Here is a 17229-nt window from a genome sequence, read left to right as displayed (position 1 = left end):
GGAGAACTTCCTGAATTTCGTGACATATAAACAATAGCCTCCATTTGACGCAGAAATATGCTCGGATATTTGTCCGCGGGTATTATCTGTTCCGAGAAGCGAACAGTTTTCCGAGAGCGCGTAGCTCGAGGAAAGCTGTGACCTTTGAGGACAGATGATGTCCAAAGACAAATATCCGACCATATTTTCGCGCCAAATGGAGGTTATTGTGTTAATTACCCTTCAAGTATTTTTCGCAACACGTACGGTTTTAAAAATTGGGGAATATCACTCGGATATTCCCCAGTTTTAGCTGGGGAATATTCAATCACGTGACGTGTTTAAACCAATCTGCGCGAGCGAAAATATTTGATGGATTATAATTAAAAATATCCTATCTTAAATTATGGAGATATTCTAGGAATTGCTGATAATTTGCAATGGGAACTGAAAATTCAATTTTTCGGAATATCCCGGGAAATATTCCGAAGTGCCAGGAATATTCCACCAATTGTACGGAGTTTTAATTTAAGAAGAGTTATTTTGTGTTGAAATAAATTTGGAAAATTCTCGGAAATATTCGATGATCCATAACTGTACCGAAGATTTCTGAGAATTCTCGAGAAATTTTGAAAAGTATTGAATTTTTTTTCGTTTCCCGAAAATCACTTCGCACCTGCAGGTTAGGTTAAACTGGTTTAACCTGAAATTAAATGTTTTCAGTGGGCGTTGGTGATGCTAATCACAGCTCTGGAAGACAATTAAGAGGAATCGAGCAATTTTGCTGCGCAGTGACAAGAAGAGACTATTAATCGTTAGGAACTTCATTTTGAGGTATGAGAATGCCGTGATATTACCTTTCAGTCACATGTTTCCATTCTTCTATTTTATAAGTAACGGTTGATCAAAGAGAAACCGATCCGGGTGCAACGCGATGGCAGGTTCCCGGAAGTTTCTTTGTTTACATGTTTTAGTGGGAGTTATACATGTAGAGACACAGTGCGCGAAGCTTAGCGATCAGTAACTAGCTCGATATTCTGAAGTCTGCTCAAAGTAACCGCGCGTTATTAAATTCCTTCATTTAGGAGTGTTTAAACGTTGCGGAGCTCAAAGGACTCTATTCAGTTCACAGTTGTTATGTTATGCATGCATGCATGGATGCAGACACTCACCTTCGCATGTCGTAGTAGTACCAAATTGTCTTTGCATTAGTGTGACATTTATCCTAAGAGATATTAGCAGAGTGCTAGCAGATAAGAGTTTCAAGATTATGGTAAACGTAGGGTGTAGCTGAATTAAGTGATATTTAAAAATATTTTATCTTGCAGTATGTCATTAAGAAATTCTGTGAATTGCTGGTAATTTGCAACGTGAACGGACGTTAGAATATTCCCGGGAAAAATGTCTAGGTCCCAGGAATATTTCCGCCAAATGTAAGGAATTTTAATTTGAAAAGGGTTATTTTACGTTGAAATGAACTCAAAAAATTCATGGGATTTTTCGAGGAACCATGACTGTACCCAAAGATTTCTGCGAATTCTAGAGAAATTTTCAAAAGTATTGAATTTTTTTTTCATTTCCCAAAAATCATTTCGCGACGGCAGGATAGGTGAAACAGACTTAACCTGAAATTAAATGTTTTCAGTGGGCGTTGGTGACGTTAATCACAGTTCTGGAAGACAATCAAGACGAATCGAGCAATTTTGCTGCGTAGTGACAAGCCGAGACCATTACTCGTTAGAAACTTCATTTTGAGGTACGAAAATGCCTTGATATTATATTTCAATCACATTTTTCCATTTTTCTACTTTATAAGTAACATATGATCAAGGAGAAACCGATCTGGGCGCAACGCTATGGCAGGTTTCCGGATGTTTCCTTGTTTACATGATTTAGGGAGAGTTATATATGTAGAGACACAGTGCGCGAAGCTTAGCGATCAGTAACTAGCTTGATATTCTCAAGGCTGCTCAAAGTAATCGCGCGTTGTTAAATTCCTTCATTTAGGAGTGTTAAAACGTTGCTGAGCTCAAAGGACTCTAGTCAGTTCACAGTTGTTATGTTATGCATGCATGCATGGATGCAGACACTCACTTTCGCATGTCGTAGTAGTATCAAATTGTTCATTAGAGTGACATTTATCCTTAGAGATATTAGCAGAGTGCTAGCAGATAAGAGTTTCAAGATTATGGTAAACGTAGGGCGAATGATAAATATATTTGCCGTTTGAAGTCAGAAATACGAGGTCAACTTGATTCGGAATGCGCCTGTTCGTTATATAAAGTAAATTAACATGATAAAGCTGCATCTGTAGACGTTTATGCAATGCTTTTGTTTTCTTCTCGTCCTCAGCAAGCAAACGGGTTTCTGCTAACTACAAGATGCCTTTAGACACAGTGTTATGCCTCGATACCTCGGGTTCCATGGGCACGAATAACAATGAGGGTATCAACCAGCTCAAAGCTGCCGCACTCAAATTCCTGGAGGGAGTAGAGGAGACTGCAAGACAAGCCAACTTAAAGGTAGAATCGAAGTGTGAAGCATTAATTTGTGATGATGCTTTAATCCTAAAGAACTACATCTGACAGAGAAATCTGCTAATCGGCCAATAGGAGTATCGATTAAGTCGTGTACGGTTTTGAAGAAGAACGCTTTGCATGTAATTGTAGAATCATAAATATTATATACCATATAGTTTTGTTTGTATTGCTGAATTCCAATTCAACACCTGATAAATTCACTGGTTGCACCTTCGGTCATTTTAGCTTCTGGGACAGAATAAAATTTTACAGTGGATATTTTTACGGAAAAGTACGTTTTACAAGCTCATTGTCGTAAAGCTTGTCTTGGTTAAGTTTAAAACAATGAAATTACACTTATTGGAGAATGAGGACACCAGTGAAGGTGAATGATAACCCAAATAAGATAAATTAAACTTGCATTCCGAGTGTTTCTTTTATAAATATTTTATTGAGCAATTCTAAGAACCAAGAAATTATTCAATACTTCAGAGTATCGAAAGTTCAGTGTGGATGATGAACGTTTTGCGTGCAACATCCAGACAAGCTATAATTATTTGCTAATTCAAGAAGAAGTTCTGGGGTTTTAACGGCTTTCTTGACACGCCGATATATTGTTTCAGTAATCGTGACTGAATAAGTGGCTATTAAGGCGCACGCGCAAAATGAGGATCAGAGCAAGCAGTTCGTGATACGTGATTGGCAACAACTGCAGCTAAACGTTGCTTCTGATCCTCTTTAAAGAAGACTTTGTGATATGTGATACGATCACGAAATAGGGATTCCTCTCCAAATACAAACATATTTCTGTTTCCAGTCAGCCGGGTAGACAGAGAGTGTTTAATATGTCGATGATTCCGATGCTTTGCGTGTGTCTGCGCTTTTTCATGTGTATTATCAGCGAGCTAAGTGCAGTCAGAGTTTGTGTTATCGATCATACCGCGATTGGACATGTGACTTTGTTACTTTTATTGCCGACAAAATCGCAATGGCAGTGATCTTTTCACCTGGTTTCAGCTTCTCGGAACACCTTTTCTTTCGTCTCGACGAACGGTTGTTTAATTAATAGATTGAACGATTAATAGACCTCATTCGCCGCCTCTGTCATTTGGATGTCACCTGGTCTCTATTGGGTAGAAAAAAAAAAAAAAAAATGAGATCCACTTCGAATACACTGAAATCTCTCACGGCATTTGGGTTTTTGCATAAAATTCTGAAGCCAAGCAGCCATGGTTCATTTCTGTTGTGTTTGAGATTATATCACGGTTTTTCTTAGAATATAAAACTTGGAAAGTAAGGGAATATTACAGAACTTTACTGCAAGTCGGCTAAGTTTCAAGAATGTCCTATTTAAGGTGCTTTTTTACGGTCAACCCTCATGACCCTCACGGATATTCGTCTTCAAATATTTTCATGAACAAGTTCATTCTTCAACTTTATTATTCGATTAATTTTGAATTTTTGACAATCGCATTCGTCATAGTATTAGAAATTCGAGAAAATATAAGGAGACGAGCGATTAAGCAGATGACTATGCAGACAGAGACATAACTGTAACTGTCATGGCAAACGACATGAGATCTTAGGTCTTCTGCAGTTTGTTAACAATTCCATTTTTTTAACAAAAATTTCGAAGTACACGCTGCGTTACATGTTTATTTTGGTTTTGCAGCGATTAAATTACCCAAAATCAGGCACTTAGCGAGGTTTCTTAGCTTACGTAAACCGAAGGCTATCCGTTTTCTCCCTTTACGAACGTGTATTTTTACAAAATTAATCTCAATCTCGAAGAACTGATTAATCTAAAAATGGTTCTGAAACTTTTGCAAAAAGCGAAGATTTTTGTGGTCCAGATTATAGCGTTTTTCTACCCAAGCAGGGCCATTCGTCTCGATGTTGTTTTGGTTTTGTTCTGTTTTCACAAATGAATACAGATCAGGTCTATCTATTTAATCACAGTTGATTCATGAACTGATCACATAACGGCTGCATTCGCAAGTCATTGGTTGTTGTCAAATGTCCGATTTAGGGGTAATTATTTCATTTCAGTCATGACCATGACAAATGCGTATAGGTAGCTGTCAGTAAACGTATATCAACATAGGTAAGGACCATTATAAATTTTAAAGCGAGGGCGTTCATAATGCGAATGGGGGGAATAGATCTCGGTTTTGCAAGCAATGGACGCCGGGTAGCCATCGCGCGTCAGAATGTACAGAGTTTGTATGGGAATCCGATGACAAATCATATATGTGCAAAGTTAAGTTACAATACAAAAAAATTGCAATTACAAATCATTAAGTGACGTAACTGTGCTAGAAAAGGGCCAGTCACGTTTCAATTATCCTTCATGTGATTCTTTTTTCGTGAAGTGGCGCGCACTTGTAAGCCGTGTACAAGTTCGCGGAAAAAAATGCAGACAAAGGTATGAAAAATTAAACAAAAGCCCTCTGAGAGGACATGTTGTTACTGGACATTGAATAATCACAATTGTGCAAAACAGAGTCGCAGGGTTTTAGCTTCGGTAAAGAAAGTATTGTTTTTAAATTTGAGTGTTTGACCTTTTATGTTACCTGCATCATTGTGCGCAACACTAGGGGGTCGGGAAGCCCAGGACGGGAGTAGTAAACGTGACTTGTATGGGACCGGACCAATCAGAAGGCCAGATTTCGCCCACGTGACCGCTCTAGACCAATCAGATTGCAGGATTTCAATTAAGATAGTGGATAAGGAAATGATACTCAGTCCCTTGCTCGGCCAACCATTTGGACCAATCAGAAGACCGTATTTAGACCACGTAACTCTGCAAATTACAATATTAACCCTAGATGATAACAAATCACACGGAGACAAAGGCAAATGTGGGGAAAAAAAATGTATTTTCAAAAAAATCCTAATTTTTACACTCGGGACGTGTGCTGAAGTCCTAGTGACCAGCGCCCATGAAAACATTTACAGAAATGATTAGTGTGTGCGTTTTACGTCGAAGGATACGAGTCTGTGTTGACGTAAGTAGGTGAGGGAAAGCTATTTACAAAACAATCAAAGCCTCGACATTCTCCATGTCGATATCGTCGAGCTGAACTTGTGTGTAACCGTACGGGTACGACTGAAAGGTCTGAGAGTCTACCACGCGCTTGTCAAACACCAGCCCGTAACGTTTGGTGCGAGGTCCCACTTTCAGGCGTTTGGTGGCCGGATCACGCGTGAAAAAGATGGCGGAAGCTTAAAATATCGATTAGTTTGATCAAAAATCGATTCGTGCCTGTGTTCATCTCGCGTCAGCGTTTTACTTTCGCTCGCTGTCACGCTAATAAAAATCACGCCATAACAGGAAAGAAATCAACTCTCAACAATTTTTAACGTGGTGAAAAAATTAGTTACAAAGCGGGACATGTGCCGAGGCCTAGTGTTCGCGCCCAAAAGTTTAAAATGAAGCTTAGTATGTCTAGCAAAGGGGACACGAGGGAGACAAGTAGGTTTTGTACAACATTGCGTGTGCGTGGACGTGTGCGTTGACGTGTGTTTGGCCTTAACGTGGACGTCAGTGGAGGGAGGTACCCTCTTCCCCTGCTGGCCACGTGCCAATGACGTCAGTAGAGGGGGATACCCCCATCCTCTTGCTCGTCTCGCGTCATCTGATGGCGTCAGCTTTTTTCTCTCTCGTCAGTTGTGACGCCATCATTTTTGGTCAGCGGTTTAATATCCCGCGTGTGGTCATTTCCGAGAGTTCATGTAAGTGTCACGAAGAGTCCCCCACCACTCGGAGATGAAAGAGAGCCCGAGCTACTACACAACTTTTAAAAAACGAAATAACAAACACGAAAAAAAAAAAAAAAAAAAGGAAAAAAAAGAAAAGGAAAAGAAATCATAGAATTAAGCAAAACGATGAGGAGAGGTATCAATCTTTATTGGAATTTATGATTTATGACAAAGCATTCTTCTTTACTTTTGAATGTAATGGAATCCATACTACTTGATGGTTGGTAGTGTTTTTGTTAAAATAAGGACCGCGTGTTTCTTAACTATGCGCTCCATGTGGTACCCAGTCTCTTGGCACGTTGGGGTACAAAGGGGCGGGTGTACCCACCCCTTCGCGAACTTTTAGGCCAGGAACAAGTTCGCGGAAAAAATATATATACAGGCAAATGTTTGAAAAAATTAAAAAAGTCTAGTATCTTGAATTTTTCACTCATAAATTGTTCAGAATTCAATGTTTAAGAAGCTTACTTGCTATGGGATTGCTATAAATGGGAACAAGGGTGGCGCAGTGGTGAGAGCGCTTTCCTCCCGCCAATTTGGCCGGGGTTTGACTCCTGCCCGGTACCGTGATGGTACCGTGAGTGTACAGGTAGCCATTTTGCTTTAAAAAACGTCAACAGTTATCTTATACTCAGTTTCAGTTTCTCAGAAGATGTTTTCTTTCGTCTTTACGTTCAAGGGGGCATTGTTTAAGCTAAGACAGCCGTTAATTATGGACAGCCCTGCCTCTTATCTATCCGTCCATCGTACGAAAGCAATAAATTTTGTTCAATTTGTCTGATCTAATGTACTTTCCAGTGATCATTAGCCCTTCATCCAGGCTCGTTATCCTTTTAGTGACGTTTACAGCTAGTGTTGTGTTGTAATTTTAATCCTTTACGTTTACAATTAGGAAAACGTTGCAATTGTCGAGTTTGGAGCCAAAACACAGGTTTTACACAGCTTGTCAACGGACTATTCTAGCCTTAAAGCAAAAATAGGTACGTTGCTAATGCATATGTGTCCCCTATTCCAGCTTTTATTAAAGAAATAACTTAGATACAGAGTTCAGATTCAGATATTTACAGAACATCAGAACAACTAAGTTTCTGTCATATTTAAGAACCCTTTAAGACCTTATCTGCGTACAGATGTGGTGGTTTAATTGTAAAACAGTTATCGTCATTAATAATTAACCCAGACTGGAAGGGACGGGGGTGCTTATGAGGCCCTCGCCAAGTTTGAATGGTTATAACTTAATAAGGATTACAGAAGCGAACTCCAAATTTTGTGATTTTACCTTTAATATACGACATGCTACTGATCAATCATATTGATGTATCAATAGCAACCACATTTTTTGACAAGCCTTTTCTCCAAATTTCGAATTTTGGTATTTCTTAACGCTCTTTAGCTTTCTTGCATGTGGTAACTTTTTCTTTATGTAGTAACGTTTTTAATTTTTCAGTTTTCTTGGTCAGTTTTGACTGTTTCTGAGCCATTCTTGGTGGTTTTATAACTTTTCATTAACAGCATGAAATGGAGGATGCAAGATAGTAGCTGTAATAGCTATGCCGTCATATTTTTTGGGCATGCCTTTAATCCTTTAAGTTTCGTTGCCGTAATTTTAATTAGGTCTGAATATGTTTCAGCTGGACTTACGGCTAATGGATTGACCCCAATGAAAAATGGTTTGCTGATGGCATTGCAAGAGATTGGAAAAAATGGTGAGTCATTTAATTAACATTTAACTTTTTTTTTCCATTTGTACCACGGAGATACTTGTCTTCCTAAGGTACGGAAATCTTCAAAGCCAGCCAATCAAATCAAAGCACAATCGAGGAATATTTTCGCCGGTCAACTTAAAAAAGCTGTGGTATCCCCTTTTCCTGCAAAACAAGACTAGGACATAAGTTAGGACGGCATTGACCAGCCTTCAAATGGGCGAGATATTGTATAGCATAAACTGTAGTAGCCTTTCGTAGTCGCTAAAAGCGCCAGACTAGCTCAAATGTGCGTTGCAAAATAAACTTGGTACTTATCAGCTACTTTACTTTTGTAGCATCACTACTCAGGCTGCCAAGTCTGCTTATCAGCTATAGGAGTTCAGTTGGCTTTCTTCCTTGCAGAGGACGCTCCAACTCTTTCATTACATACTCTTGTTCCTTAGCAACCTTGTCTTACACTCGCAAGTTCCTAGACAGCTCAGTGTCTGTTTATAGGGACCTATGAGAAGCCTGCTAAGTGATGGAGCTGCTTTCAGACTGTGATACAGGCTAGGTTGAATTTCTGTTGCAATTGCGCTGTACCCAATTTAAATTCTACTAGCAGTCCATTCAAGGAGACTTAAGCTTTCAATGAATCTTCTGTACTTCCTTGAACAGCAGTTAGCTCAGTGAGTTCACCCAGGAAGAGCTCTTCTTTATTCTTGTCTCTCAGGAAAATTCACTTCATCCACTCTCTTGTCTAACTGAGATCTGCAGACCTTTTCTAATGTCCTACTTTGGAGCACTTATCACATTTTAATTGTCTAGCTGGAAATTGTCCTTTTGGCTGTAGTTGACCCAGGCACCTTGAACATTGTGCTCAGGTGTCTTCTTATTTTTAGGCTTGAGTGTTTTCTTTTTATTATTCATGTCTTCTTGGGAATCTTTTCCCAATCCGTTGGATAAACGCGGGCCACATTAGCTGGTGGTGGCTCAGATTTTGTTTCCTGTAAGACAGTTTGCCGCTCCTTAATTAACTGTCTCCAACTGCCTGGTTTTTGTAATTGCTTTTTCTAAAGCCCGGTTGCAGTTGTTCAGAGAGCTTTTTTTCTCTCATCCCTACCATGATTTCATCTTGGATGAGATCGTCTCTTAGTGTTCCAAATTGGCAGATCAGCATGCAAGACAATGCAAATCTGTTATGAAATTAGCCACCGACTCACCATCTTGTTAACTTCTTAGGATAAATTTCGCTCACTCAAATATCCCGTTTCTCTTCACCACGAAATGAGCTTTAAACTTTCCTTTAACCACGCTATACTGCTTCGCTTTTTCAGTTGTTATTCCGAATGACACTACGATATTGTCGGCTCCTTCGCTCGTCGAATAAATCAAAGTGTTCACATGGCTCACGCCGTCGTCCTTTTGGTTCAGTCAAGTCGCTTCTCGAAATCGTTAGAAAAGCTTTATCCAGCGCGACCATTCCTCGCTTTTGAAGTTGAATTTTTCAGGTGGTGAAACTTGCTAACTCGCCATGGGTATCTGTTGAACCATGCTCTGCTGTACAGGGGCGGCGACTTGTGGTTGTGAACGGTAAGCGCCAGCTTTGTTGTGCTCTTCAACTTCTTGTGGTTGTTCAGCTTAAGTTCTGGTTTGGTCTCCCATATGTCCGCTGTTTCTGATTCTTCTTAAGTTTAAAGGCTATTGGGACTTGCCACCATGTCGAGTTATTTTGGTTTAAAGTAGTCTTCAGTGAACATGTGGCTACTTCAAGACAACATCTTTAATAACCAACATGCATCTCACACGTAACTAACTTTGACAATACTTGATGTAAGCTCATACAACAAAAACTTCTCCACATACCTTTGTCTTTTAATGTTAACTACAGGAGGAGTGGTAAGTGTAAATGGAAGAAAGCTTTGCCCACGTATCATTCTGATGACTGATGGGAAGCCTACAGATGAAAACTGTCAAGACGGACAGCAAGTAAGAACATCTAAAATAATTAATGGGAAGCTCTCCAAGGGGGCAAGACGAAACAAATCCTGCACTCTGTTTGGCTTTACGAGCAGGCTTTCCAACTCAGTTAAATTACTGGGTCCTGTTGGACCCAGTTCAAACTACGCCAGAGGAATTTGAAAAAGGAGGTTTCATTCTAAAAACGTGTCAAATGTTTTCCGTCCACACCACACCGGAGGAATTTAAAAAACAACAATCACCGGTCATTTTCGATTTACGTTTGTGGAAAACTTGGTCAGGGAATTCGCATGATTATCGTCTTTGCTTTCGAAAAGCTCCGTTTTCGTGACGGGGGGTGGGTCTAACCGTGGAAAATAAGGCGTGCTTTCACATTTCTCCAGTGTAGTGTGGACGCTGTCTAAGATAGATGGCGAGCTTTATGCAATATAACATTTTAAGTCTTCTACTGACTACTGCGAGTTCGGCCAAGATGGCTGAATGATCCAATATCCAGCCATATTGGCCTCACGTTTGGTCAACATTTATTGTGTTTAAGTAAAATTGACCAATATTGCCGGAAAAACTGGCCTTCTAGGCGTGATTTCAAATTAATATCGAAACTTGAGTACAAACGTCTACAGAAACATGACCTATGTTACGAAATCATTTAGCCCGATCCAATTTGGTCTTCAGGCTTCTATTGGAGTCTTGTTGGTTGCGGAGATGTTCGGGCCTCGCTGGCAGGAGGTAGGCCTTCCATACAAAATCCCCATTGCTTGTGTTGGATGCGGAAGTGCAGATAAGGTAATGTCCACAAAGTACTTTGTCAAATGATTGATTATTTCGTGTTTGGCATTAGCTAAGTTGTCAATTGAGACCTGTATAACGCGTTAGTTTGTTACGTCAAAGGAGGAAGTGGACAATGCGAAAGTTCTCCAGTGCACTTCTTATATTTTGGCACTTAGGTTTGCCAATTGATAAATAGTTGTTTCCTTGTAATTGAGGGTGCCAGTGTATGCTTTTGTTGGTACAGCAAAGATCCTCTTTCTACTAGGATAAGTATAGTTATATTTAGATATCAGAAGAATAAACGGGAAACGTAAACTAACCAAGCACGCCCCAGTTCCAAGCGCTGCCAAGGATATTTTGCAATCGTCTATTAATTCGCCTACTTATATACTTTTGCCTCAGGAAACCTCACTGTCCCTCCTTTGACCCTCTGTATAGAGCGAGCCACTTCAGATACTTTCCTGCGAGAATAAGAAATTTTTCTGCGATCTTCATTCAACAAGAAAACAAAAACAAAAACAAAAATGATTTAAATCACTATGACAAGAAATCGTTACACATACGCAGAAGGGTGCAAAAGGCCCTTAAATCTCTAGATGAGAATGCCATGCTTTGATTTAACTGATATTTAATACACTTTTTTGAAAGCAAAACGAGGGATAGATAAAGGGTTTATTTGATTCCTTTTAAATTTTTTGCCGCTGAAAGCAACTTTTGGAGAGAATTGCACAAACAACTGGAGGGATGTACGTGATGGTTCAAAACATGGATGAGCTCAGCACATTCTTTAAGAGACAGGTGTTGCTGTCACGGTTCATCGCTCAGTTTGCGCATGGTGAGTGACGTGACGGGTACTTTTGTGACAGTTGCAAGGATATGCTAATGCGATATACTATTGACACTCCCTCAACAACCCTGAAGCTAAGGGACATTTATTTTAATAAGTTGCCTCCTCCCTCCAACAAATGCCACCAGAGATCAAATTCCTGTCAAATGTATTAATTGCTATTTATGGAAGCATGGTCGGCAGACATCCGTTTGCTTCTTCGGTGTTATTCTTGTCAACAATAATACTTCATTTCGTCGACCTAAAAATTGCATGGGTGTTTGACCATGGCAGGGTTAGTTATGCTGGTTAACCCACATTCGGACCAAACTGCTTCTGTAGTATCATACTCAAGAAAGAATCCCTGTAGCATGAAGTCGCTGTGAGTATTACTACTCCTCAGGGAAGACATCTGGTCCGAACCAATTCCAGGTTTTGTCGGTTGCCCTAACTGCTCGCTTATTGCAATTGGTGGGGAAGGTATCAAATATTCAATATCGGTTAGATCAGTAGGGAAAAAACAAGTAAAGAAGTTATCGCAGTCACTCTTTCTTGATAATAAGTAAACTATTGCTTTTCTCTCTCAACAGACATGGCTAAGCTTCATTCGTTGCTTGCGTTACAGCAGTTTATGCAGGGCCTCGGGGAAGATACGGATGAAGCTGAGCTGGTAAGATCATGCAACCAACGGACCAACGGAGCGAAGTGATGTATGGACAGAACACGGACAACCAGACAAACGAAAGGCTAAATTGAAAAAAAAAAAACAAAAACAAAAACAAAAAACACTTTTAGCCGGATTTTGTAAGTGTGCACATCCCTAAAGCTTGACGCAGCGTGACAATACTCCATAGTTTCAATTGCTCCTCTGTATTTGAGGCTATAAACGACAATGATTCTTTGATAGACGTACTCAGACAGCCTAATTGGACAGAACATTCTGTATGACATATTATTATTTTTAGACTGGACAGCATTTAGTCTTATAATCACTCATAACGATTAGAATTACTTTTAAGATAAAATTGATCCGTTTGAGTTTTCTGTTGTAGCGTCCTCTCATGGCGCTGCTCTTGGCGATGTTAGTCGCCGAAGATGATGACGATGACGATGACGATGGAGATGGAGTGAGTCTAACTCGGCTTTACACAACACTTAAAAATGTGGCGATATTTCTGTCAAGATATATTTATTAGACATTTTAGTGTGCACAATTTCTTTACGTTCTTGGGAGTCTCCAAGTTTTTGGGCGGTGATATTGTGAGGACCGTGCGATGAGAATATCGTGACAGTGCGGTCGGCTGCAGTAAGAGTGAAAGTGTCCCAAGCGAGCTTGTATAATGAGAGGTTGGCTGTCTTGACACGGCTTAAGACTGACCTTTAACGAGATTCCACGGTCACGACTGGCAAAAGTTGTAAACTTTAAGCGTGCAATTCTGATTGAGAACTAACAAAGTACTTATAGACGTGCCACCAACTCACAGAAACTGCATATTTTTTTCTGTCTCTCTACTTCTCCTCGTTTATTGTCTCGTTCGAAGAGAAACGTCCAGGAAAAATTTTCTTTTAACAGGAATGTGTTCTACCGTTGTATACTACACGAAACCAGTGTAGAGATTATTGAATAGCGATAAAATCGGCAAAACAATAAAGGAAAATTAAGATCAAATATTGTCGCCTATAATCTAATGATTATTTTCTTTCATTAAATTCCATCAGAATTATCCTAAACCTCCTCCAGTTGGGTCACGTGTTCGAAGGGGAGCACACTGGAAATATGGAAATCAAGATGGAGGAAGAGCTGGTACCATCATAAAAACAGATGGTATACCTGGTTAGTTCCGCTGTCGGTAATGTTTTACCGTAGAATTCTGAAAGTAACGCCCCATGCCCCGAAAATAACGGCTCCCCAAATTAACGTTCATTATTTATCTTCCTAATGATCTCCGGAAGTAACAGTCCCTCCGAAAGTAACGACCCACCTGAAAGTAGCCACCGTTTTGTAACGCCTTCTCAGTCGTTCAGTGTTGCGTTACGCATCCCGTCATCCCCTAGTTCTAATACGGGACTTAAAAAAAAGGGTTCCTCGTGCTAGCAGAACGTTTTCGCAACGTCCGTGTATTTTCAGTGTGTATTTGTAGTTTCGTTACCTGTTTACTCAAGCTTCACCCGAAGCCATTCCCGAGTACGTTCCATTACAGTCTTTGACAATCTTATCCGGACATTGTGGTAAGGAAATCCTGTCATGCCTTACTTTGAACTTTAACATGTTCAAGCTGTAATAATTCGTCCCAACACCGTGGAAAATAAACCGGAGTAGAACTGTTAGACGTGTGGATCGTACCAATGTTTCTCGCGCCCCGTTCTGCATAGAAAGGCGGCCGCTACAGTTTGAAGAAGTCACTAAAAGAGAAACTCTCTGATCTCGAGCGCGGTATGAACAGTCTGATTACAGGACTGAACAACTTAGAGAGTTATTTGTGATTCTGTGGTAATAAAGATTCTGTGGTAATAATATTCTTTTATTTGTATGGACCTGTGCTAGGCCTAGTGATTTGAGGAGTCTTTGATTATATCACGAACAATTTCAGGTTGGGTGGATGTTCAGTGGGACAATGGGACTAAAAACTCCTACCGCTTTGGAAAAGATTCTGCTTTTGATGTTAAGGTAAGACAGATAATTTTACGCTCCCAAAGCGCTTACATTCCTACGTGAGTATTAACGCGTTTTGTATGCAATAACACTGTCAAATCGTAGGTTTGTGATGAAAACAGACGCGTGCTACTTCTGGAGGGAGTTCAAGTGGGATGTCGTGTGATCAGAGGTTAGAGAGCTCCCAATGTACTTGTTAATTTTTTAAAAGTAACATATACTTACAATATTCTCTCAATAGCATCATAAAAGAAAATGCATGGCAATCGGGATGCTGGAATCTCAGTTATCAGTTGAACAAATAGATTCCACGTTTCCGTGCGTCTGTTCAGTAATTAATCACAGATGACGTCAAAATACAATAAGAACAAAAAAGTGGCTCACGAGGTGATAGCCGAGTGTGTCACGGACGTTTTTGGCATATTTTGAAGTAGGGCAACATAGAATCTACTTGTTTTATATAATACGTTAATGACGTCATACATGCATGATGTAAGGTCTGTCTTGCAATTGATAAAAAGTAACAACCAGTCAAAATGCGAGAATAATTCGGCATATTATATAATATATATTTGACAATTTGTCAGCTATCATTAGATTTTGCAGATCTCAGATTTCACCTATCAGGCAAAAATACGTCTTTTCTCAGGTAATTGAAGCAATTTTAACAACTTTTGATCACTTTCGACCGGACTGAGCAACAACTCGCGGACACAAACAGCTGCCAGAAAAATCGAAATTTATAGCTTTCCGCCAATAACAGCTCTCCTAGTGTGTTTTTTCATTATGTCTTATGAATTTTTAGGACCGGATTGGAAATGGGGAAACCAGGACGGTGGAGCGGGAAACATTGGTCGCGTCTTCAGTGTTGCGAATGGAGTTGCAAAGGTAATCAAAGTTCTTGCTGATCATGAAAGTAGATTACGCCCTCCCTCCGCCTTTGGTTTTTCTTCTCCAAACCAGTTAAACAAGTTATTGCATGGATATTAGAAATGCTTAACAATTGCTTTGAAAGTAATTCTTTCCTTTTTGGTCTGAAAGGGTTAAGTTTACGTCTTTACCCATGCGCAGGTTCGTTGGCCCAATGGACACACCAACACCTATCGCAACGGTGCAGAAGGGGCAAATGACGTACTCGTTCATCCTGCGGTGAGTTTTGGACGACTAGGTGGAGAAATAAACATAACTTGACTGTAAAAGCCTTTCTGTACGTGTTTGATTTCAAAAGGAACTTAACAGAGCTTCATTTGGTTTCTCTGATTAGTTCGTCACAGCTAGCATACGTTAGAGCCGAGTAAAGGTAAAGTCTGCATAACAGCTAAGTGACCCATCAGGCCGGAGCTTATCCCGGTTTCTCTAGCATGAAGTGACTAGGAGTGTTTCTACTCCCCCCTGGATGGGATGCTAGTCCATCGCAGGGTTAACACCATCATTAAGTTCGCAAGTACCTATTTACACACCTGGGTGGAGAGAGGCACTGTGGGAGTAAAGTGTTTTGCCCAAGAACAAAACACAATGTCCCCGGTTAGGGTTAGAACCCGGACCGCTCGATCGGGAGACGAGCGCACCTACTATGAGGCCACAGCTAATTTCGCACCCAAATTGTTCCTTTTTCAAACGGTTACCAATTGACCTGCCGTACATTCCATTGGTTTTTTTTTTTTTTTTTTTTTTTTTTTTTTAGGACGTTGTCATGATACCTTCCTTTTCGCCAGGCTCAACACCACCGCTGGTAGTGCGCTCTGAGTCTTGTTGTTTGTTATAAAGCCAATTAGATTCATCGCAGGATTCCTGTTTCGCTGACAACATATATATATAAAACTAAACTCCAGTGATATTGCGTAGTCCGACTCGTTGTTAACCTAATGTAGCTTTGAGAAGTTGAGAATCAATGATTTGTTACCACCTAGCTCAAGCTGATTAAGTGCCTGCCTCGCGTATAGTTAAATTGTAGGAAGGAATGGCTTCTAATTGCAGAACATTCACTGAAATTCGGGAAAGATTAATATTTTTGAAGGGACTAAGCGGCGTAAAAACGATACACGAAAAGGAGATTTCTAGACAGTGTCTATGTCGGCCATACTAGACAAGATTACATTTATCGCAAAGGTTCTCTTAGAGTTCACCGCTATAACGCCCGTATCTTGTTATAACCTGATGAAGTACGTTTTCAACTGGAGTAGCAATTAGTTGATAAGCGCAATGAAGTAGTAAAGGAAAATTGAAGCAGCAGGTACGCCGATACCTTTCACATCAGACTGTTTCAATTTTAGAGGTAATAAACCACACGTGAACGAAGCCCGCCGGGGATAGGGTCTTTCACACCAAGAAGGTTACCTATCTTACCTTCCTTTAAGATAGGTAACCTTCGTTCACGTGTGGTTTATAAGTTTACATGTGCGGGCTGTAATGCCTGTTATGTCGGCGAAACCTCCCGACATTTTTCCACACGCGTACCTGAGCACTTAGCCGTTGATAGGGCCTCTCACATCTTCAAACATCTTCAGAATTCTGAACGTTGTCGCTCATTGTGTTCAATAGACTGCTTTCATATTTTAGATCACGCCACTACCAGCTTTCAACTCAAGATAAAGGAGACTATCCATATTCAAAAAGAACTACCTTGCCTCAATCAGCAATTACACCATGTAAATCTAAAATTATCTTTTTAATTTACACCTTTTCACGTTCTGTTGTTACTATTTGTCTTAATTAGCGTTTTTGGCCTACTTATTATTCAACTTTGTAATCATTCATCCAACTGAAGATGACAGAAGTTCTGTCGAAACATGTCTTTCAAACTTAAAAAATTGGTCGTTTTCCTTAAAATCTTGACTTACAGTATATCGTAAAAAGACGCATTCCTTAATGGTGTTTATGAATTGGTAGAGCAACGGCTAAATGGCATGAGAGAAACTGATAGTAGTCCCTATAAGAGATTGGTGGCATTATATCGCTGACCGCCAATTATTAGTAAGCTGACACAAAGACGACCTAAGACGTAATTTGTTAAGAGCATCATATCCGTCAAGAGATTTAGATCCATTGATTATT

The 17229-nt window shown here is 40.0% G+C and overlaps 1 protein-coding gene across 4 annotated transcripts; it reads left to right on the top strand.

Annotated features, from left to right (window-relative positions):
* Window positions 1-266: 266 nt before the first annotated feature.
* On the top strand, window positions 267-17229 carry LOC145465310 (uncharacterized). Of its 4 annotated transcripts, XM_081449088.1 has the most exons (16): window positions 268-813; window positions 1625-1735; window positions 2332-2501; window positions 7153-7240; window positions 7892-7966; window positions 9837-9934; window positions 10601-10711; window positions 11405-11531; window positions 12113-12192; window positions 12575-12649; window positions 13242-13356; window positions 14114-14190; window positions 14281-14347; window positions 14981-15063; window positions 15247-15324; window positions 15860-17229. In XM_081449088.1, the coding sequence occupies exons 3-16, from the start codon at window positions 2361-2363 to the stop codon at window positions 15938-15940; spliced, it is 1296 nt and encodes a 431-aa protein (XP_081305214.1). In that variant the 5' UTR covers window positions 268-813; window positions 1625-1735; window positions 2332-2360; the 3' UTR covers window positions 15941-17229. The 4 variants fall into 4 exon arrangements, with proteins under 4 accessions (XP_081305215.1, XP_081305214.1, XP_081305216.1 ...); XM_081449089.1 differs by lacking the exon at window positions 1625-1735 and having other exon boundaries at window positions 267-813; XM_081449090.1 differs by lacking the exons at window positions 268-813; window positions 1625-1735 and adding an exon at window positions 1743-1842 and having other exon boundaries at window positions 10601-10654.

The sequence above is a fragment of the Orbicella franksi genome, chromosome 13 (assembly GCF_964199315.1).
Source record: "Orbicella franksi chromosome 13, jaOrbFran1.1, whole genome shotgun sequence".
NCBI lineage: Eukaryota > Metazoa > Cnidaria > Anthozoa > Scleractinia > Merulinidae > Orbicella > Orbicella franksi.
The sequence above is the reverse complement of the archived record's forward strand: the minus strand, read 5'-3'. Positions and strand labels throughout refer to the sequence as shown.

Excerpts from the sequence above, each read along its gene's own strand:
- LOC145465310 (XM_081449087.1), top strand. Across the intron at positions 14,191-14,280 it reads ATTCTGCTTTTGATGTTAAG|GTTTGTGATGAAAACAGACG; the intron begins GTAAGACAGATA and ends GTCAAATCGTAG. Across the intron at positions 15,064-15,246 it reads TTGCGAATGGAGTTGCAAAG|GTTCGTTGGCCCAATGGACA; the intron begins GTAATCAAAGTT and ends ACCCATGCGCAG.